The following is a 24167-nucleotide window of genomic DNA, read 5'->3' on the forward strand; positions in this document are numbered from 1 at the left end:
AGTGTTACAATGGAGTTGAATTGCAGGACACCCACCTGGTATCAGAGAATTGCTTGTTGATGGTGTGGAAAAGCTTCACACACACGCACGTTGGAATTGGGTGCAGAACCCTTAGTAGCGCATCAGGAGTTTCCAAAGGTCCCCAGATGATTCCAGTATTCATCCATGGTTGAAAACCATTGGAGAAGAAAAAAGAGCCTGAAAAATAGATTGAGAAGGAAGAGCCAAAGAGGTAGCTAGGAAATCAGGTCAATGTGGCACTATGGAAGTAGAGGAATGAGAGATTCTATAAAGAGGTGAGTGGTTGTCAGTATCAAAAGTTGCCAAGAGGTCAAGCTAGGTAAGAACTTAGGAGGTTTCGTTGGATTTAGAGAGAATTGGTTCATTAGTAACCTTGGTAAGACCAGTTTTAGTGGTGATACCAGACTTCAGAGGGTTGAGAAGTGAGGAGTGCGAAAATATTGGTGGCAGATGTCAACTCTTTTAACTGGGTTCTTCCTTTATTTATTAAATAAATTTTATCAATTACTTATGCTGGTACTGGGAATAAAAAGGTGGCTAAGATGGCTAAAGCCCTGAAAGAACTCAGTGACAGGAGGAACAGGGAAACAGATACTTACAAGAAAATGTCACATGCATAATGATAGAGACACACAATGGGGAGAAGAAAGTGTTTGGATGATGAGAGTTTTCCTGGAAGAGTAATTGAGCCAGTTCTGACCAGTTTTGATGAGCATGTGGTAAAACCTCAGTGAATGTGAAATGAATGGGTGCATTTCTCAGATTTGGGTGGGATCCTCTGGGGTTTGCTGTATATTTCAATATTGTTCCAAGAGGTCTAGGCCAGCCTTGGGTTCCAGACTCTGCCTACTCATACCAGGCAATCTAAAGAATACACACTCCTGAGATAGGAAGCTTGGAACTGACTGTCTTTAAAACAAGGGGATTTTAATTTTAGGAAGAGCTGGAGATATCAAATTAAATATGGAAGTGGACTTGCAGGTGACAGAACTGGGCTCAGTAATGCAGTGTGTTGGTTCTGATGCTCTCAGTTTATCCCCAAGAATCTTTTTTTAATGATTTGAAATCTTTTTCATATAATTTATATGAAATACTGTAATTCTCAATGAATATGTTCAGAAGTAGTAAGAGTATAGATTTAGTTATCAGATCTCTCTTGCAGGAAATATTTTGTGAAGTGGATTAGACATGTCCTTTTAAAATGATACCCTTTGTAGAAGTCTCTTGTCAATACCCTCTGTGAAATCTTTCTAGGTCTACCTCACCCCAGTGCTATTCTCTGTTTTCTTGTGACCATTTTCTAGTATTTATTAGAATATCATTATTTTGTCTGCAAATCATTGTCTCTGCACCATCTTATCCCACAGTTTAAACTTTGAATGAAAAGATGTCCTCTGTTATCGGTAACCCCTCATCTCAGTCTGGTCTTACATTGATTGGTACAGAATGATGCCATGGACTCTCTGACTCTCTGACTGATTTTTACTTTTCTCACATTTTTTTCTTTTTTTTTTTTTTTTTTGCGGTATGCGGGCCTCTCACTGTTGTGGCCTCTTCCGTTGCGGAGCACAGGCTCCGGATGCGCAGGCTCAGCGGCCATGGCTCACAGGCCCAGCCTCTCCGCGGCATGTGGGATCTTCCCGGACCAGGGCACGAACCCGTGTCCCCTGCATCGGCAGGCGGACTCTCGACCACTGCGCCACCAGGGAAGCCCTCACATATTTTTAAACCTTGTTATTAGCCTGACCTCCTCCTCCATCCTACCCTGTGAATTCCAAAACCAGGCTCAGAACTTCAGTATTGACCACTGAGCATTAAGTGAGGGCAGGTTCCCCTGGAGTTTTTTTTCTGTTTACATTTTTGCATTATTCTTGTTTCACAGACACTCAAAATGGTATCTATATATTGGTGATACTTTTTCAAATGAATGCTTAAGTCTAAGAGATTAGTTGAAAACCATGGAAGTAGAGAATTTTCTTTCCTTATTTTCTAATGTTGGAAGTTAATGTTATATAATAAGTTATTATAAAAATAGAATTAGATTATTAATAATGTTGATACTTGGATTCATTCCCTGATTAACAGTGAAAAGTACTAATAGCAAATCACTGTAAAGTGGTGTAGGGTGGTGGATGACAGTATGAGTTTGAATCCTTCCTTCCCCCCTTACAAGTAGTGTGACTTTGGGCAAGATGCTTAATCTCCCTTTGTTTCAGCTTCCCCATCTGTGAAATTGGGATAATGATAATAATACCTGCCTCATAGGGGTATAATGAAAATTAAATGACTTAATATACATGTTTACATATATTAAAAGTGTGCCTGGCACATACAAAGCATATAATGTGTTATTTAATATATAAATAATTCTATAATTATTGTAAGAAAACATTCCTTCTTTAAATTATGCACAGCAAATATATCCGTTGCTGTACATTTTTCTGCTGTACTTAGTAAAAATACTTGTATAGGTTTTCTGTAGGAATTTAAAGAAGTTTGGCCCTGAGGCACCTGGAGGAAACCCCGATCTTAGGTTCAAGCTCACCAGCAGGATGGTTTTCTAGGGTTCTGAAGCCTAGTGATGTCTCAGGATCAACTCAGATTCATAACATTGCAACCATGAAGCTTTTGCCTCTACTGCCAGAACTTGTTCACCTCTGTGTGGAACTCTCTTCCTAAATGCAGCACAGTAAAATAAATACAATCATTAAATAAAAAATGTAATTAAAATGAAATAGAGGACTTAAATAGCTGGCTTTTTCAGGCCTATGATTATAGGAGCTGTTTCTCACATAAATTGAACATGATTATCAGCCATTATCAGATTTTTATTAGGATGTCGTAGAATATGACACTTAAACATATTTTTCCAGAAAAAAAATACTTTGAGAATGGTTTCTAATTTTGATGTTTAATTTGATATTTTGACTCTTGTTTGCCCCTAGATGACTTGGAGGAAATGGTCTTGGAAGTTTAGTACGTTCATGTCCCATATCTCCTGTAAAACTTGGGTATTTCACTTTTCATTACTCCAAGTTATTGTTATTGCTGTTAAATTCATGAACATCAATGTTACCTTTCAGAAACATCTCCACCACATTTTACTAGATGTGTGGGAAAAGTACACAGTTTAATATAATAAAAATAATATAATGAATTTAATAGTAATTAGTGTCTGATAAGAAACAAAAACAAGGGGCCATTTGGCTTAAAGAGCTGAAGGAAGGCTGCTGATCCAGCCTCACAACATGTGAGCTCCCTCTGCTGGTGTGTCCACATCAACGCAATGTGGGTACCCTGGGGAGCAGAAGCATTTACCATTTAATGAACACTTACTAGGTGCCGGCAGTCTTGTATGCACAGACGCAAATTTTCTGTAATTTTTATAACCCTCCAGTGGTAGGCCTTGTAATCTGGTCATATTTGAATTGGTTCATTTGCTTTTAATCCCATGTTTTTTCTATATTCTGAATCTTGGTAAATGAAGGAATTGTATGATTATTTTCACTCGGTAATTATTGCTTCTACAAATAAAGATATCTTTCATGAATGAACATAGAATCTTTATAGAATTTTTATAGAGCAAGGGTCATTTATTTTTCAGAATTATTTACGAAAAATTTCTAGTAGAAGAGTTTGAAAATACAGGACTCATCTTTCAATGGAATAGAGCTTCATGTTAAAAAAAAAAAAGTAATTGGTGGAAGTAAGGTCTTTCACTATTTTTCTGAAACTTGAAAATTATGTCACATCTTTTGAAAGATCAGATAAATGCATGTGTTCTCTTAGTAGCCAGAAGGCCAGTCTGAGAGCCCCAGTCAAATGTCTGAACTGATGAAGCCACAGCCCAGTGACACAAGCAGATAAATCAAACTTGTCATTGCATCCAAAAGTCCCAGGCTACCCTACCCACAAAGTGTGTCACTCAAGCTGTCAAAAGGTTACAGAAAGAAGACCTTTGAGTCTGGTCTTTCCCCTTGGTCCTTCCTCAAGAAATGCCAAAATATTGAGAACTGATCTCAGTTGAGGAAAAGGTCAGGGTAAGATAGGGACCAAGTAAGTAACATGTTTTGTGAACACTAGAAAGTTGACTGTATAGTCTGTGGGCAGACTTGTGATATTTTACACATTTTCAGCTGAAAAGAAAGGTTTAGAAAGTAAAATTTATCCAGATAATTCATATGTCTGAAATATATGTACAGTTCTATTGTATATACTCCAGATTAGTGGAAAGTAACTACTGTTAGATCTTTAATTTCTAAAAGCTTTTGATTTCCTTTTTGTAAAAATTCTTTTCCATTATGGTTTATTACAAGATATTGAATATAATTCCCTGTGCTATACAGTAGGACCTTGTTGTTTATTTTATATGTAGTATTTTGTATCTGCTGATCCCAAACTCCTAATTTATCCCTCCCCGCCCTTTCCCCTTTGGTAACCATGAGTTTGTTTTCTGTGTCTGTGAGTCTGTTTCTGTTTTGTAAAAAGTTCATTTATATCATATTTTAGATTCCACATATAAGTGGTATCATATGATATTTGTCTTTCTCTGTCTGGCTTACTTTACTTAGTATGATAATCTCTAGTCGATCTGTATTGCTGCAAATGGCAGTATTTCATTCTAAAAGGTTTTGATTTTTGATTATAATCTTTTCTGTTTACCAGCCCAATGGATTTGGGCAAATCACTTTACTTCTTTAAGATTCTATTTCCTCACCTGTAAAATGGGATCGATAACACCGTCCTCTGTTGCTACTCTGAGAAATAAAAGAGTTAATGTGTATGGTAAGGGCTCGCTGACATTGATATGCCACAAATATGTTATGGAGGAGGATATATCCCATGACATATGTGCAGCTTAATCGTATCTTTAGCTTAATCCTTAAAATAATAATGTCAGCATCAGCTAATGTTTTCTTGCTTTCTCTGCCAGGCTCTAGCCCGAGCCCTTCACATATACCTCATTTAGTCCTCAAAATCCTTGCAGAACCCCTCTGAGACAGGCACTTCCTGGAGGCCCAGCTAATTCTCAGTCCTACATCATCCTACTCACATATCGCACTTTGTAAAGATCTTCAAACCTGCAAACGCTGTTTTCCTTCAGACCATCTGTTACTGTCTTAAAACTTAAGGGACTAATATTTTGGAAGTAGGAGAGAATAGGAGAGAAGGAAGAAGACCTCTCCAAAGCTTAGATGCCTGAGAGTTCGGTGAAAATTTTGTAGTAGTATCCTCTAGTAGAGGATTTTGTGGTGGTATAAGGGGTTTCAGAATTCCCTCCCTCAGCAAATATTTTGTTCCTGCCTACTGCATGTAAGGCCCTGTTCTGTGCTGTGGGAATGCCACAGTCAACAAAATAGTCAGTCTGCCCCCATGGAGATGACAATCAAGAGCAAATATCTAGTCTTCCATAGTCTCTGTCACATTTTGGCACTTGGAAAAATGGCACTAAAACAGATGATGTGAATAAGAGCAAAAAAGACAAAGGGGGGGAAGTGGTAAAGAATGTACCTAATTGGCTTTGTACTAACATCCTTTGTATCCATCTATCAAAATTACTGCTTATTCACATTTGTATACTCATGTATGCACTGAAACAAAATCAATAAGTGGAAATAAAAACTGAATAGTAAGCATACATTTTTATATTTTCTTTCCCAAATGAAAATCGAAAGAGGAAAAAGAAGAAAGAGAAAGATGGGCTTAATTTTTAGAATAAGGGTTATGGTTTTTAATGTGCTTTATATTTTTAACGTCTACTGGGAAAATGCGTTCAACTGTGCTAAGAATTAGTCATTCTAGTTATATAAAAGCATGGAGAATTATCACATGTTAATTTCTGCTGACCTCTTTTATGTTAAACCATGTAAAGTACTTTTTTCAATTATGAAGCTGATTTGATTTTCTGAGTTTAGATCAGTAATGTATGAGCTGAATTGAAAACCAGATTATAAATCATTTCAGCATGACATTTGGATAAAATATAAAGATAATCTGCATTTATTTATGGTGTTCTGTCAGGGAAATTCATGAGAATTAGCTTTCTCATGACAGTTCTAATGATCATCATTTCTGACCAAATCAGAAATACTGTATTTCCACATGAAGGAAATTGGCTTAATATTTGATATCCTATTCCAATATTTAGGTGAAACCAAGGAGGGCAAAAAGGTATTACTACTATTTTCTAAATGGAGTAATTCCTTTCACATATAACACAGGAAGTGGCATAACCATGTACATTGCAGAGCAGTTGCTCACAAGCCCAGCTGCACACTACTGTTACTGGGGAGCTGTTTGAAAAATTCTGATGTCTGGGTCTCAACCCAGGCACATCAAATCGGAGCCTCTGGGAGTGGGACCAGGTGTCAGTATTTGTTCCAAACTTCCCCCCCCCCACCATCACCCCAGGTGATCCTCATGTCCAGTCAGGGCTGAGAACCACGAGAAAAGGCGTGGCCTCGAGAGCAAGGAAGTTAAGGCAAAGCTCTGGAGGGGCCCTGAGCATAAGTTGGTGATGTGAAGGGCAGGCCTCTCTGCCAAGATTCTGCAGGCATTACAGAAGTAAAGGTGAAAAGTTGCTAGAACTGAAGACCCAGACCAGTAGTGGGGATTTATAGGCTGTTCTTTGAACTGATTTTGTCTCGTAACCAGTGCTGAAAGTACCTCAGGATTCTCTTTGCTGTTGGGTGCTACTCTGTGGCAGAAGCGGTATTAGGAAGTGGAAAGAAGAAACCTATATAAGTGTGAGTCAGTATGTCTGTCCACTTACTAGAGTTATCTAGGTTTGTGACTCTTAAGTGTGAGAATCTGAGCAGTGATGACATTGTGATGTCACCTGGCGAGGCTAAAACTAAAACAGAAAGGATGCAATGGGGAATAATCTGTGGACACAGAAAACAGTTTTATAACACAAGAGTTCCTCTAGTTTTCATTTTAAAATCTACAAATAAGAGAGCTCAGCTAAGAAACAGATGACAATTCACAATTTTTGTGCATAAGAACTTTTGGGCCATTTTCTTCAGCAATTTACATGGTATTTTTTAGTTCTAAACTATTGTATGTTTACTACGTACATACTATTATATGTTTTTAAACATTGGGGTGGCATCTCTAGAACAGTAAATTTGTTTCTAAATATTGGCTGTAATCTTAATGAAACTGTCCATTAAATATACCACATTTTAACAGAGGTAATGTGTTATTTGTGAACTCCGTCCTCTCCTGTCCTTAATTTTCCTCCTGCACAATTGCTTAGTTAACTGAGTGTTGACTATAATTTTAGAAAGGCTTTGGTATTTTCAGAGAAGATACTTTGTTGAAGCATCTATTGGGATAAATAATAACTTCAGCTTCAGGTAGACGAATCTACCATTTATCATCTTTTTTTTTTTTGCGGTACACGGGCCTCTCACTGTTGTGGCCTCTCCCATTGCGGAGCGCAGGCTCCAGACGCGCAGGCTCAGCGGCCGCCATGGCTCACGGGCCCAGCCGCTTTGCGGCATGTGGGATCTTCCCGGACCGGGGCATGAACCCACGTCCCCTGCATCGGCAGGCGGACTCTCAACCACTGCGCCACCAGGGAAGCCCTATCATCTATTTTTGACATTAGTTAAAAAAAAAAAAAAAAAAGCAACTGACAATTTTAGTAAAAAGTCAAACTGAAATTTGCATCACAGTGAAAATTAAAATTTGTCATTCTTTCACTTTCTTTCAATTACATTGGCATTGTGTAGCCACAGTAACAACTTTCTATGTTAGACCTTACCCATTCAGTACTACAACATAATTGTTTTTCCCTTCCCTCTCCCTTATTCCTTCCTTTCTTTATTAACTTGAATATAGAAACCTTATGCTTCCACCTGGACCATCCTTGATCAAGGTTTGGGCTGCAGCAATATCCCCTTCCCATTCCAAGTAGACATTGCTAATCAACCCCAGCATTCTTTTACCAGACAGATCCTTAGTCGTATTCCTCTGTCTCATGCTCTTGGCGGGCACTACCAATAGGTGGGAGTTGACATTACTATTCTCCAAGAAAATTGGCCAAAAAAAGATTATCCATATACCATCGTAACAATGTTCCAGATCATGAGAATTGCCTGGGGTAATCAGGGCCTCACGTGGACCAACTAAATCAATCTCCAGACGGGGCTAGGAAACTTTCTTCAGTTTAGCTGTGTTGAAGGGTTGGTTTGTCCTGAACAACATTTTAAGAGAACGAACAAATGTTCATAAAATGTATGCACAAATATCTTTCCACACTCCTTAAAATATCTCTTACCCAGGAGACTTACTGCAAATAATTTCACTTTCTAATACTAACCCTCATCTATGAAGGTATTCTGAGTTTGCCCAGGAAGCATTATCTAGGGGGTCAAGGTTATAAGTGCTTGATGATTTAGAGTGTGGTCCCTATCAATGTATGAAAACTTGGTAGCAAAATTAAGTTAAAAAAAAAAGTTCCATGTCCCTATCCAGTCAAATTAATGCAAATATATTTATCTGCCTTTGTAACGGAACTGTCATGTGGCAATTGAAGTGGGTGGAAATAGCAAAAGGAATCTTAATATACTGCATCTTATTCTCCCCCAGAATCACTTACTTGAAATCACATTTAATACAGGATCCCAGCTACAAAGCAAATAAGTCACTTTAACAAAAAGAAAAATTACTGGGACGATCACTTTTTCTTGCACAGTTTAAAAGTATTGCCCGTGTGTAATATTTTATTTTTGGCTTTCTGGCTCTTCATGCCTTTGTGAAAGTGCCTATTGACGTTGTTTCTTTACTAAAATAATCCAGCTTTTCAAAGTCTTTTTTTCTTTGTTGAGAATGTCACAATCCACTAAATGTAAACCATAGGGCAGTTTGTTTTAAATACTGGCATTATTAGTATGCTAATTATACACAGCTGCTCTCCACATGCTCCATCATCACCTCCAGCTTCAATAAATTGTGACGTAAATGCTGAGGACCATATTGTAGTCCTTCTATTCTTAATGTCTCAGTACAAGAAACGTTTAAAAAAAGTGCTCTGGAAATGTTGCTTACATTGCTAGATAAATGACCAAAACAAAGATGACATTCTTTGCCAAGTATTACACAATGCAGTTGGACTTGTACAGCCAATTTTGTTTTAAACTGGTTTCCCCTCTCTTAGTCATGTTGGTTAGCTATCTCCTATATCAAGGCCATCTCTTCCTGGTGTTACCAGTCAGAGGGCATTTCTACAAACAAAAATCACCTGTGAGAGAACAATTATGTTGGCACAGATTAACTGACGGTTACCCCAACAATGTGCACCAAATGTTTGATGACAGGGAAGCAGGGAAAGGGGGCATTCCACAGACGGCGGAAGGAAGAAACACTGGGGATAAGCATGTGTGTTTGTTTGCTCTTGTAGAATAATATTGTTTTCAAGATAACTGATGATAAAATCATTTTCAAATGCTGTAGGTAGCCCTAATGGAGAACCTTGTGGAAAGACTTGTTTGGAAGAAAGAGACAATCAATGGTTGGGGGTCACGCTTTCCAGACAGCCAGGAGAAAATGGCTCCATCGTGGTAGGTTATTGAAATTAGTCCACTGATCCCATCGTGAAATCAGATACCCTGGGTGTGACTTTCACATCATATGGTCTACTTTTATGTTTTATTCAGACTTGTGGGCATAGATGGAAAAATATATTTTACATAAAGAATGAAAATAAGCTCCCCACGGGTGTTTGCTATGGAATGCCCCCTGATTTACGAACAGAGCTGAGTAAAAGAATAGCTCCATGCTATCAAGGTAAGGCATGGTTTTGATATTAACTGAATCAAGAGAAATAAGTGAATGCCTTTAAAAAGTTTTCTTCAGTTTTCAATTTTGGATGTTTGGTTTGGGGTGGGAGGATCTTTGAAATAGCTCTGTTTCCTTTAACTACTCAGTATTATTTCCTTTTTTACCCAATTGCAGTTGTTTTAATTTTCAAAAGTGTACTGTGTTTTTAGGACTAGGAATTCTACAATTTGAATAATTTTAACATCTAGTTGAGCATTACCACTTTAGCATTAAATATATTTTCTATTCAGTATAAGTGAGTCGAATGCCCAGCAAGTGCAGGACACTTAAAATCATGAAATAGATTGAAAAATATGATCAGAAGCAAGAAAATTGTTTAAGTTTCTTGCTTTACCTTTAGCTTCCAACAAGATTTAGAAATATCCAAAGTATAAATGTAAGCAGATCTTTCCCACTCACTGTCTTTCTTATTTCCCCAAATTTACTCGTTTTCCTTGAAATTGCAAGGGATTGGTAGCTTACGTTTGAAAGGTCTTTCCCATAAAAATTTTAGGTCATGGTTAGTGCATGCAGAGCTAGGACATAAAATGAAATGAGCAAAGTTAGAGGTAAATGTCAACAGAGTATTGAAAAAATGATACCTGCAACAGAACTAAAATTCTGAAAATGTGTCTTTGGAAAGAATAAAATATATATGAATGCCAAGTTCCAGTTTTTCTAACCAAAATGATTATCCCAGTGTCCAAAGGAAATTTCTATTACTTGACAAAACTTGGAGCAAGTATGCAAATTGAGTTGGTTTTATTAATATTGGAGTCTTTCCTCCCTGGAGTTTGATATAATAGAAAGGATTATATCGTCTATATTCCTAATTTGCCTTTGAATGCCAAGAAGATAAAAGGTGAATTTTAACTTTTCAGTTGCAGTAAAACTTACTCTAGCTATTATCCTCTTTTTCATAATAGCTTATGGTTTACACTTTAAAACATTTCACAGTACAGGCCTCTCTCCCTGGCTGTAGTGGCCTTCATGGTCATTTGGGGTCTTGCAGTCTCTCCATAATGTAAACCTGACCAGCCTGAGTCATAATCTTCAGTTCAGATGAGGTCTTTTCCCTTGTGAACTTGGTTCCCTTGAAAATCAAGTGCGCAAATGTTCAACAATAGGAATTAGCTGTATAGGCTGAAGGAAACCTGTCAAAGGACAGTCTAGTAGAGATGCAAGCTAAAGACACCCCTCAACTGCAGCACCCCTCCCCACCTAGCTGGCCCCATGTCTGGGGCTTTTAATTGCCCCAGCAACCACTTCTGACTATTCTACTAGTGTGAAGTGATGCATTTGACTGCTTAATGTTCTGCAACTCTTGTCCTACTGCTGGCTGGTCCCTTCACAAAATGCTGGTGCCTCCCTGGGTGTAGATTTCAGTCCTGTACATTTTCTTGTGTTCTCTGGGTGACTCTGTACATGGACATCCAATGTCCATAGATGACAATGTGCACCACCGCCAAATGTGTATATATATATATATATATATATATATACACACACACATATATATACACACACACATATATGTATGAATATATATATAAATAAATATATGTATAAATATATACCTAGCCACATTCTATGAAAAAACAAAACATGATGGCAGAAACCTAAGACACCTAAAATTATGGTAATATTTTTTAAGTAAAAGAATGTATATAGGACCAAAGAAGATATAAAAAGGAATGAAAAAGCATGACAGGGAGTGGTCATTATAAATGACAGCAATTTATTTAACATTTCTGGTTAGCAAAGCCAAAACGAAGATGTGGTCCTGTATCTGCATAGAGGTTTACTTATGTCAGTTCTTCAGGTAAAGCAAGTTTTGTGCCCCTAGTAAGTTTCACAAAGCAACCATTCATGGGGGCTTTGTAAGAAGAGACCCTCCATCTCCATGCAGATCTTGACTCTGATATTTTCAGCCAGGCAAAAATCTAGGAAGCCTATTTTAAATGGAAACCTGAACTGGGAGCCACAAATCCTACCTCTGTCTTAGATACTCACCTGACAACTTTTTGAGTGTATGCTGCATATTCTTCCCATGGAAAAGAGGCTGGGTAGATTTTCTATTGCTATTTCACAGGGATATTTTGAAGATCAACATGGAACATATTTATGACCTTAAATTTTACCACTTACTATTTTTTTTAAATAATACTGTAAAAGAGCTCTTAAAAGGTATACTTATAAGGATTTATAAATAAAATTATGCAGATTTTGTCTGTTTTAAAATGAAATCATGAATTGTTTTTCTACTTTATTTTAGATTATGTGAGAAAATTTGGAGAAAATTTTGCATCATGTCAAGCTGGAATATCTAGTTTTTACACAGAGGTAATTGTCCCAAAATAGCTGCTATGGATGTTTACATATAGAATTTTAATTTGCCTTAGAAGATTGATATTATGCTTTGAAGAAAAATTGTATAATACCCAAATAATATGTCTCTTAAATTTGAGTGTAATACAACTTAATTTTCACCACTCAATATTCGACATATGTATTGATAAAATATTAATATTTAGATGGCTGTGTCACACAAGACCAACTAAAAGTCTATACTAAAGAAGGTTACTTTTGTGAAGAATTTAATAGAAATCAAAAGTAGCTGTAGTTATTTGTTAATTTAAGCATTGAAAATATCTAGGTATGTTATATTTAGTTATTAAATTGGGGGGGGAGGAAGTGTATGAGTTAACACTTTTCATTAGAAGTGTGAGAACTGGGAGATTTAAGAACTTAATAATATCCTCTTAAATGAGATATGGTCCCAAACTCTATTATTCTTTTTCTAACACTATCACATACACAATGAAAGATCACAATTGTACTCAACTCCTAAATCTCCCAGTTTCTCTCAACAACCCATTATGAAGTTATGAATGTTTTCTAAATCTTTGTAGACAGTTTGTATCAAGCCTTGGGTTAACAATTTCCTTAAATATTGCCTAGTATGGAAAAATAATAATGCTTGCTTTCTTTATATTTAAATTGACCTTTTTTTTTTTCAAAGTTTGGATTGTTTAGGAAATTTAGAAATGTTACATAGCTTTAACTGTTGAAAAGTTTTCATATTTCACCAGACAAGTGTCTGCTCTTTCCTTTCTTCTAAATTCCTACGTTTATCATCAAGTATGCCCCAATTTCATTTGAGTTGTTTTTTATTCCAAGCTAACATTATTAAGGAACCTATTCATTAGCTTTTTGCAAATTGAAATAAGTCCATTTTTTACTCTTTGGCAACACACAATTATCTCTGTAATGAGCAGTAATGAATTACCCAGATAGGGTTTACTTTAATAGAAAACCACATTGCCTTTCTCCTCAAAGCTTACTCTAGTGTTCAGTGATTCTACCTTTGATTTTAAAGTCCGCTGATGAGCATGAAGTGAGAGTTTCAGCGTTTCTTCTCTGAAATTCTCATTTTAGGTGAAAATTCATTAGCTAGCTTCTCTGGCTTTTTTGATGTGTTTTTAAACTCATAAAATGCTTACATTTCAGAAATTTATAAAAATGTATTTTTGTCACTATTTACTTAAAGTGTGTATCTGGAGGAGGTTTTGAGTGGTGAGATTAAACTTTTAAATGATGATACTTTTTTTTTTTCTTACAGGACTTAATTGTGATGGGAGCTCCAGGATCATCCTATTGGACCGGCTCTCTTTTCGTCTACAATATAACTACAAATAAATACAAAGCTTTTTTAGACAAACACAATCAAGTGAAATTCGGAAGTTATTTAGGTACTATAAAAATGGACAAACTCGAATTATCTCTGCCTTACAGATACTAGTAATTACAAATAAGGGAAATTGTATCTTCCAAAGATCAAAATGGGGCTTCCCTGGTGGCGCAGTGGTTGAGAGTCCGCCTGCTGGTGCAGGGGACACAGGTTCGTGCCCTGGTCCGGGAAGATCCCACATGCCGTGGAGCGGCTGGGCCCGTGAGCCATGGCCACTGAGCCTGCGCGTCCGGAGCCTGTTCTCCGCAACAGAAGAGGCCACAACAGTGAGAGGCCTACGTACCGCAAAAAAAAAAAAAAAAAAGATCAAAATGGCCAGTAGTAATTAAAAAGTCATTTCAGAAACTCCCTTTTTAAGGATATAGTCTCTGAAACTTCAGTTAATATTTTACGTATGTAACTGTTATCATCAATATATAATTCTTAGATTGGAACTCCTGGTTTAGCTTCCTCTTTTGCAGTAAATCACTTATAAGCTTATATCTTTATGCAGTCAACTTGTTATTATAAAGATAGCATCTACTGAGTGCCTGTCATATCCTAGGAACTTTTGTAAGCACTCTACATGAAATAACTCATTTAATCATGAATGGATGAGTAAGTATAGTTTCTTCAAGGACCAACTGAAAGTCAGTGGGACTGCAGACAGCATCCTAGACAATGGGTAACATTATGAAGAATATGGGTCTAAAAACGGCCCATTGACCTTTGCCTCATAAGTTCTTAGAATATTTCCCAGAGCACAACTATTTTTATCATTCTTATTGTAATTATTTCTGAGTATAGGCTCTTCACATTTGAAGTGAACCCCCCCATTCATACAGAAGGAATTTATTTTAAAATGGAGGGAATCCATTTACAGTTCAGCATTTACTTGTTTATGGTTGAAGGATATCTTGAAACATTATTTTAAAAATGTAACTTAGTATTGTGCCTTTTATCACATAATAAAATAAGAATATTTTACCTTTTGTGTAATCATACAGTTTTATCACAATAGGAAGGTTTCAGGGCAGGAAAAGTTGAAGTTTAAGAAGACTTCTTTCTTTTACTTAAAGTTCAAAATGTTATATTTTATATACGCTAAAATATTTCTGTTGTAATCTTAGAAACTACCATGTCCTAATATACAGAGACTAACAAACCACATGTAAAGGTGCTATCTTTAGTTTCTAAGACTTAAACATATAAGCCATATTAACACACAGATTAATAATTGCTTAAAGCATATAAAAACCAATTTTGAGTATTGCTATTCTAAACATTCTTAAAACTCTATTTACTGTAGTCATTTTGAATTCAGTCTCATTTAATTATGAATGGATTTATGATCCATTCTATAAGTGGGTTTATGATAATGAATTTTACCCATTGCGAATGATTCTCATACTTGTCTCCATTTTCTTGAAGGATACTCAGTTGGAGCCGGTCATTTTCGGAGTCGGCACACTACCGAAGTAGTTGGAGGAGCCCCTCAACATGAACAGATTGGTAAAGTAAGAGTTACATTTTTATATTTATTTCTTCTAAAAGGTTCATATGGATTGCATGAGAGAATAAGATATTACAGGAGGAACTGCAGAAATTCTAAGCAATGAAGCTGGAAATGATGAGAAGTATGCTGCATTTAGTGGTAAAGCGGGTGAAAGTCGTATGGCTTTTATATAAAATTGAGCAGGAAAGCTTTCCGGAAGACTACGTAAATCAAATGAGTAATTGTTTCTGAGATAGAATTGTCTCAAGATGTCCAAGGAATACATTTATTGGTTAATAAGTTTATAGCTGAAGGCAAATCAAGGCAGCTACATTCCTGGTACAATTGTGGTAGGACCAGAAAGAACAAAATGTTATTTCTCGTTCTAGTTTTTGTTACATTGCTGCATGAACATTGCTTTGAAGATTGAGACAAACAACATTTTCTTTTCTTTTAATTGGAGTATAATTGCTTTACAATGTTGTGTTAGTTTCTGCTGTACAAGGAAGTGAAGCAGCTATATGTATTTTCTGTGCTCTCTAAGGAAACAGTAAGATTGTTCCTGAGAAGGTAGTTTTTCAAGGAAGGCATCTTAATTTGAACTTGGTTCCCTAAACCTTTTGTATCACTCTGAAAATGATTTTTCAAAAATATATTTGAGCAATTACAAGTTATGAACATTAATGTTTTCATTGACTGAAACATTTTGAATGTGATAGCAGTCTGACCTTTCCAAATTCTTTTCCCCATTGCAGGCATACATATTCAGCATTGATGCAAAAGAACTAAATATCTTACATGAAATGAAAGGTAAAAAGGTAATATGTCTCTACCTTTGGTGTCACTGAGGGCTTTGGTGAGTAATTCTGCTTTTTTCTCAATGACTGGATCTGGTTTGCCTTGGAGCAGCTTGGGTCTTATTTCGGAGCTTCTATCTGTGCGGTGGACCTCAACGCAGATGGCTTCTCAGACCTACTTGTGGGAGCTCCCGTGCAGAGCACCGTCAGGGAGGAAGGAAGAGTGTTTGTATACATCAACTCTGGCACTGTAAGTCTGATTGGCTGCAAGTTGGAAGCCATGTGTGAGATTTTGATTGAAACTGATGCTTTTCTTATTCCAAAGTTCTGAGACTATAGATTTTTAGGCTTATTTTACTGATGAAAGTAAAAATTGTGGTATTGTACTGATGCTTTAGAAATGAAATGGAATATGATGATGAATGGGCCACTGTCCCTTTTTTTTTTCTTAATTTTATTTATTTATTTATTTTTAGCTGTGTTGGGTCTTCGTTGCTGCACGCGGACTTTCTCTAGTTGCAGCGAGCGGGGGCTACTCTTCGTTGCGGTGTGCGGGCTTCTCATTGCAGTGGCTTCTCTCATTGTGGCTCACGGGCTCTAGAGCACAGGCTCAGTAGTTGTGGCACATGAGCTTAGTTGCTCCGCGGCATGTGGGATCTTCCTGGACTAGGGATCGAACCCGTTTCCCCTGCATTGGCAGGCGGATTCTCAACCACCGTGCCACCGGGGAAGCCCCACTGTCCCATTTTGATATCTCGAAAGTATGAGATCAATTGTCTGGAGTTTCTCTATGCACAGCTTGTATGTGTTCACTCAAGTAGTTGAAGTTTCTTCCAGTTTTATTATGATGCAACTCTAATTCGAAAGAATGATTTTTATATAGCCCTAAAAATGTGAATGTCCTATTGGTTTGATGGTGAATGTCCCTATGTAATTTGGTAATTATAAAACACTACTAGAGGGCTTCCCTGGTGGCGCAGTGGTTGGGAGTCCGCCTGCCGATGCAGGGGACACGGGTTCGTGCCCCGGTCCAGGAGGATCCCACGTGCCGCGGAGCCGCTAGGCCCGTGAGCCATGGCCGCTGAGCCTGCGCGTCTGGAGCCTGTGCTCCGCAACGGGAGAGGCCACAACAGTGAGAGGCCCGCGTGCTGCAAAAAAAACCCCCCCAAAAACAAAAAACACTACTAGAAGTAGAAGATAAAGTATGAAATGTTTTTAATTTCTTGATTTGAAAACAATTGGAAACAAGATATGTTTTGATAAGATGTCAATTTGCACAATTTATATAGATTATATTCCTGATAAGAGTGTAAAATTGCCACAGTTTATTCCGAAGTAGATACAGTAGTTGTAGAAATAGGTGTTTACTTGCTTATGGTTGAGTTTTCAATTCTGGGGGGGTATTTTGGAATAGAAACTGACCACTTGACAATTCAATTTAAAGAGTTCTGCTGGGCTTATCTTGACAGTCTATCTTCCTGGCATCAAATCAAAAGAAATAATTGATAGGGCCTTAATGGGGTTTTCTTGGCCTGTTTCCTTGATTTAAGAACAAGAACAGGTTTGTGAGAAAATTGGTTCATTTCTTAAGTCACAGCATTTTCATTTAGGATTTAACAAAGTAAAATCTGTTTCCAGAAGGTATTTTTTTTTAATCGGTTGTTTCAGAGCATTTAGTAAGTATTTACATTAAGCACCAGGCTAAACTCTTTACAATTTGAGAAAATACTCAGTCTTACGAAGCTGGGAGATTCTTAATGTTCCAAATATAGAGCAGGGAAGTTATTCTCGTGCTGGGATTTCCTAGACTGTTTAAACCTTAATTTTAATAGTAAAAGCGTATCGTCTATGAAGTGATCATTCATATCTCATTAGTAGTGAAATCAGGCATTACTCTGTCTTATATAGATATTTCACATTTTCCTATCCATAAATGGTCTTCCTTATGCTAGCTGCGTACTTTTCTTTCTCTTAACTAAAGTTTTTGAGAACAGTTTAAACAGTAGCATATACACCTAAAGTAAGGCAATAATAGAAACGTTTTCCCCACTGAAATCTTAAACAATCCCAATATGAAAAACAGATGAAAGTGAATTGCCTTTGCTTAGAGGGCAAGGGAGGAGACCTACCCACTCGACTGTCCTCTTGTTCACCCCTCACTTCTACATCACTCAAGAGAGGGCATCGCTGTTGAACACTGGGGTTAATTTTATAGTTGATTTCAGCTTTTAAAACCTCTTGCGTAAGTTATTCTTCTTTTGTTGCCTTCCAACTTCCTGTTTCTTAACTTTAAAAAGACACTAACCACTACCTGACATTATATTATATATTTATCTGTTTGGTTTGCTGGTGTTTGTCGGTTTTCCCGTTGGCATGTAGACACCGTGTGGAGAGAAATCATCTGTTTTATTTACTACTGTTTCCTCAGGGCTTGAAAGAGTCCTGGACAAGGTGGTGCTCAGTAATTGTTTCTGAATGAACTCAAGAAAGAATGATGCTTGAATGAATCTGGCTTCCACCTACTTCTGCTAAAATAGCTCTCAGGGGTCCCCAGTGAACTCTTGGTCACCATTCTGTGCCTGGAGAATACTTGAAGAATAGTGATCACCACTTCTTGAAACTCTCCCCCTGGAACTTCAGTGCCTTTGTGTTTTTTTAGGTCTGCACCTTCTCGTCCTCGCCTCTTCTGCTTTCTGCTCTTTAAATTAGGCATTTCTCTAGGAGCAAAACAAGTATAGGAATTTTTTAGTTGGAAAATAAAAGACGAAGGGCACTTCACAAGGGGAAGAACGTGTGTGCTATGGGAATGAACAGACTTGTTTAAGAGGGAAGGATCTATGATGAGTAGTGCATGGGGTTTGTTTTTGGTTTTGTTTTTAATACAAGGGAGTGACATGATCAGAGTTTGGAAAGAGGTCTGGCAGCTGTTACTGCAACAGCTCCTGTTGAAACATTACTGAGTGTCTAATTGTAATAACTCATCTTCCAACTTCAGAGACAACAGTTGACCAATCTTCAGTGCTGCTGGAAAAATATCACCAAGGCCAGCTTCAGTCATGTCACTCCTCAACTCAGAAACCTTCAGTGGCTCTGTCTTGTTTTCCAAATTGAGAGTAAATTTCTCCCAGCCTTCAAAGTCCCACCCCATAAGACTGCAGTCTGACTTTTTTCGGCCTCATTCATTGCACATACTGTTGATTATAGCCAAATTCTTTGCAATTTGTGTTTTGCTGATTATTTTCTCTGTATATCAAAACTTTGCCCATCCTTCAGTAGCCACCTTCCGTAGCCACCTTGACCGCTACCTCCTTTTTTGAAATCAATATCGCAACATTGCAATATTGTCAAAATTGCAAAGCAGTCTGTACTTCTAAGTCATTTACATGCTCGGACTATGCCTTTTCTGTAACTGGGGGCTTCTTCAGGAAAGGGAGTGTCTTATACACACACTGCCTTGTCCCCTTTCACCCATTCAGTCTTTGCACAGTGCATTGCCTTTACTAGGAACTCATTAAATATTTGCTAAATTGAATTATCAAAATGATTTATTGGATTTTCAAAGCTAGGGATCATGAGTTTGACAATTTTTTTGTGTCCTCTGAGCTCTAATCATACTATTATATGTGTTGACATACTTGACAAATATTTATTGAATTGAACTGAGATGTGTGTACTAAAGCTCAGGCTATAGTTTGTCCAACCTGTTTGAAGCATTAAGAAAAAAATCCATACCCAATTACAACAGTAAATCATGTGTAAAGTTGTGTTATAATGATACCTTTCTCCCCCTTTCTATCTAGGGAGCAGTAATGAATGAAATGGAAATAGAGCTCATTGGAAGTGACAAATATGCTGCAAGATTTGGGGAATCTATAGTCAATCTTGGCGACATTGATAATGATGGCTTTGAAGGTAATTAAAAGTATCCAATTTGGTACATGATTTCCACTTGTAAGTGGCACATGGAAAAGAATATAATTGGAGTTTTATGTTGTTTGCCTTTCTATAGAAAATGGAGGCAGACTGGTATGCTAAGTTTTTTTTCTTTAGTGTTATCCCTGATTTCTTCTCAGTTGCCAGCTATTGATCCTTACTACTGTTAATAAAGAATGATATTCAACATACCTTATTTCATTGCTTCTAAGGCACCATTGATTATAAGTTGTTTTATTATAAGTCATTATTTTGTGCCCCTGAAAAAATGGTGCCTCTTAAACTGCGACTCACTTTTTTTCTATTTTAAGAAGGACCCTGATTTCAGGAATGTGAAAATGTGGGGAAAAAATGTGCATCATAGACTCACTGGATAACAGTATTTAACTATCAGTGTAGTAAAGACACTGACAAAACCCAACAGAGGCTGGCCACAGAGCCGGAGCCGGGCTCTGAAAGCCCCCTTGCTGTGCCAGGCTTTCCTTGTTCAGCTGCCCTATTGTGGGAAGATTTGGGGATCCCAGGAGAGAGTCCTGAGCGGTGGTAAGGGGGCAACTGGCAGACTCCAGGACAGTGGATATTTACCACTCGATATAGGGGTGCGTTTCAGTAATGGAATAGATGGTCATCATCAGAACTGTGACTGTTGCCTAGATATCAGTCCTGCTGCTGAACTATCTGTCTCTACCAGCCTTCCCTCTTAAAATTTGCTTTTTGTTCAGTCTAGTTCTAAGTGGTAACTATGTCTATTAAAACTGTGCCTAAAATGGTGAATGGGTTTGAAGGGAGAGTGTATAATTCCTCGAGTTCAGCAAATAAGTATTCGATATTTTCAGGGCTCAGAATTGTCTTCTAGATATGGTCATTGGCAATTGGTATATGGTAGAAGTAGGTCAAAATTTACTTGGATACTGGACATAAGTGAGGGAGTACTGTAAATTCTCACTTTTTTAATATCTTCTTATGCCTAAATGCTTCATTCTACTTTCAATGTATAAAATGTTATTCTACAAGGAGCAAGCTAGGTGGTTATTGAATATATGCTTCCAGTGAGCCCTCTTGAATGTAAGATAGTGCAATTTGGTATACAAATATTACCATTTCTGGATTTATTTTTACTATTTTCAAAACAAAAGGAGATAAAAAGTATACATATATATTTCTATGGTTATGATTACACATAAAATTTTACATTAAAATATCTAAAAAATGTTATTATGATGTTACATTTCACAAGTAATCAGCAATTCTGTGATATTTATTGAGGACTTATTTTTTGTCAGTTGTACCATGCCAGGTATAGAGTATGTGCCATAATGAATGTAAATGAAGGAAATAGTGGCACTCCGTTTTATAGTTTTGCAATCAAGTGGAATATAAGATTAAGACATGAAAAAATAAACATTATATACGTGGTAAATTTAGACCCAACCTAATAAATATCTGTGAAAAAAAACATGGTTTTGCACCTTGATATTTCATATATATTATATAAAATAGTAAAATTCTTTCTTTTAAAAACAAAATCATCATTTAGTAAAATACTTATTTTGTTTACTTATAATTCCTTCCACATCCTCTTTTAATTGACACATCCAGGGAAGAGTATTCACTATCTTGAATGTATTAAAATATTTGAGAATGATTTTTCATTTCTCATGTGCACATACACAGATGGTTGTTGCATATGACAGGATTTCCTTCTTTTTTATGGCTGAATAGCATTTCTGCTTTGCCCATGGCTATGTGTTTTCTACATTTTAGGTATTAGCCAAGACCATGCTGATTTGGAAGTAGGCTCAGTGTGTTCTAGCTCTTCACTGAGGTCTTTAATTCCACCGTCTCACTCTATCTGCCTGGGTGAGCCAGCAGGGCATCTGTGTTTAATTTTTCATTATGTGATTCCCTATTCTTTTTCCCCATCTTCTAACTTAGTTTGTTTTGCTGGGATATGAGTGAAGTTACTTCACGTTCATGGCAGTGTGTGGGATTGTGTAGAAAAGAGATGAGAAACCCACCTGTTCTTTTTCCTTCCTTCTCCAGTCTTAGATGCAAATCAGACTTAATGTCCTTTTACTATGCACAGCTTTGTGGTGCTTTGCATAGTAGACCTCAGTAATTTTGGCATCCACGACATCATTTTTTTATTGTTCTTCAAAAGAAAAAAATTAGAATATATTTCCTGTGTCCTTAGAAAAGCAAAACAAGCCATTTTCTAAGAAGATAACCAATCAATTTGGCAAGAGTCCAGCATAAAAATTTCATCAAAAGTATGAGAAAGTTAAATAGGTAATAGACAAACCTATTCAACCAATGTGACCAGACAGACAGATGATAGCATTTTAGCCATAAAATGCTTTTGGCAAGACCACTTATTTTTGGTTTTTTATGTTGAGCCCTGTCATCTGACTTTTAGACTATATGTTTGAATACTTCTTTGAGCAGAACCATAATAAAGTTCTGCAGCTGTAAACTATATTATTTTATGTGCTCCTGAAATGCTTATATATTATCAAATCATATATTGAGCACTTCTTTCACACAGAAGAGGAACATGTGCTAAGAGGGGAGAATGTTGGTCACAACTTTATTGTTGATGATTTTATAGAACATGGTGATGGAGAGCAAAGGTTGTGGAGCCAGCCTGCGGGGTTTAAATCCCAACCCTACCACATCCTGGCTCGGTGACCTTGAGTGAGTTACACTCTGTGCCTCAGTTTCCTCATCTATAAAAAGTGAGGGTCAAAAAGGATTTGGTAGAGCTGTTGTGAGAGTTACGCGGGTTACAGTGGGTTATGTGAGAATAACATGAATAACGTATGTAAAGCCTCTAGTGCAATGCCTGCATTGTAAACAGTACATAAATACTAGCTGATGTTAAGATGATTATGATCATACTCATGATAATTGTTATGGTTCATACTAACAGTGAAGTAAGTGTTCAAATGGAAAGTAAAAACAGTTGTCAGATATCTCTGTTTATTCTCTATGTTTTGTCCCAATGGTGTTGCATAGGCATGGAAAAACATTATTATTAATAACATGTATTCTCCTTATTTCTGTAATGATAGCTAGAACTTTAGGATATTATATAATAGATCCAAGTGTCATCTTAGGAAGTAAGAGTTTGGGTCTATATATAAGATAATAGCCAAAGACCAAATATACTTCAGTATCTTCTGCTTGGAATTAAATTGATCTGGGCCTTCTTAATAGTTCAGTACTGTATGTACTTTGTATTTATAGCACTTAAGCAAACATGTTATTCATAGTTTCTATTTTCTCTTGGTTTTCTTATGTGAAAACATACCCTTAACAGATACTTTAATTACTTTCACTGGAACAGGCATTAATTCATTTTGCAAATAAAGTAAAACCTAGAGCTCAAAATAAGGGTTCTTGTGGTTATAGTATTTACAGATGATAATAACTTATTATGTGCTACACACTGCTCTAAGCACTTCACATGAGTTACATCTTTCTATGCCGAGGATGAGTTCTCTTACAATCCTGTGCTGAGGTGAGGGAACTGAGATACAGAGAGGTTAAGAAATGGGCCCAGCATAGCACAGCTGGGCACGAGGGCAGTGCTGGGGTCAGGCCTGGCCATCTGGCTGTAGGACCTGTGTCCTTAACCACTCTGTTAGCCTGTCTCTAAGACCCTAAGACTCTAAGCTTCTTCCACACACAGACTTATCTGTACAATCCACTACATTGTTATGACAGTAACAGTATTTTATAATTTTTTTCTGTCCAGTGAGAAAAGTGTCTTTGTTTTGTTTTTTGATTTTGCGGTACGCGGGCCTCTCACTGTTGTGGCCTCTCCCGTTGCGGAGCACAGGCTCTGGACGTGCAGGCTCAGCGGCCATGGCTCACGGGCCCAGCCGCTCCGCGGCATGTGGGATTTTCTCGGACCGGGGCACGAACCCGTGTCCCCTGCCTCGGCAGGCGGACTCTCAACCACTGCGCCACCAGGGAAGCCCAGAAAAGTGTTTTTTGATAAGGAGTTTTCTTATGTGATATTAATTAAAGAGCATGAAGGTTAGTTTTCAGAGTTGCATTCTTTGCATTAAGAATTTATTTTCTGTCATTTAAATTCTTGAATAGATGTTGCTATTGGAGCTCCACAGGAAGATGACTTGCGAGGTGCTATTTATATTTACAATGGCCGAGCAGATGGGATCTCGTCAGCCTTCTCACAGGTAGGACAATACTATTCCATTAATACTTTCAAAAGAAGCATTGGTAATAAAATCCTTCTTAAAACTTCCAGCGTTAATGTGGACTTGTTTTTTTTAAATTTGGTCTTTCAAATACTTAATACTGTTTCACCATTTTCTTATAATAACAGTAGATGGCCTCATTT

The 24167-nt window shown here is 37.2% G+C and overlaps 1 protein-coding gene across 1 annotated transcript in view; it reads left to right on the top strand.

Annotated features, from left to right (window-relative positions):
* ITGA4 (integrin subunit alpha 4) overlaps positions 1 to 24167 on the top strand; it is an 86529-nt gene that overhangs the window by 14822 nt on the left and 47540 nt on the right. The window contains exons 3-11 of the mRNA XM_007461223.1: positions 9481 to 9587; positions 9684 to 9813; positions 12122 to 12189; positions 13469 to 13598; positions 15008 to 15093; positions 15827 to 15889; positions 15981 to 16118; positions 19669 to 19780; positions 23909 to 24003. Coding sequence (XP_007461285.1) covers positions 9481 to 9587; positions 9684 to 9813; positions 12122 to 12189; positions 13469 to 13598; positions 15008 to 15093; positions 15827 to 15889; positions 15981 to 16118; positions 19669 to 19780; positions 23909 to 24003 — 929 coding nt within the window. The remainder of the gene's footprint in view (positions 1 to 9480; positions 9588 to 9683; positions 9814 to 12121; positions 12190 to 13468; positions 13599 to 15007; positions 15094 to 15826; positions 15890 to 15980; positions 16119 to 19668; positions 19781 to 23908; positions 24004 to 24167) is intronic.

Source organism: Lipotes vexillifer, unplaced genomic scaffold, assembly GCF_000442215.2.
Source record: "Lipotes vexillifer unplaced genomic scaffold, Lipotes_vexillifer_v1.1 scaffold57, whole genome shotgun sequence".
NCBI lineage: Eukaryota > Metazoa > Chordata > Mammalia > Artiodactyla > Lipotidae > Lipotes > Lipotes vexillifer.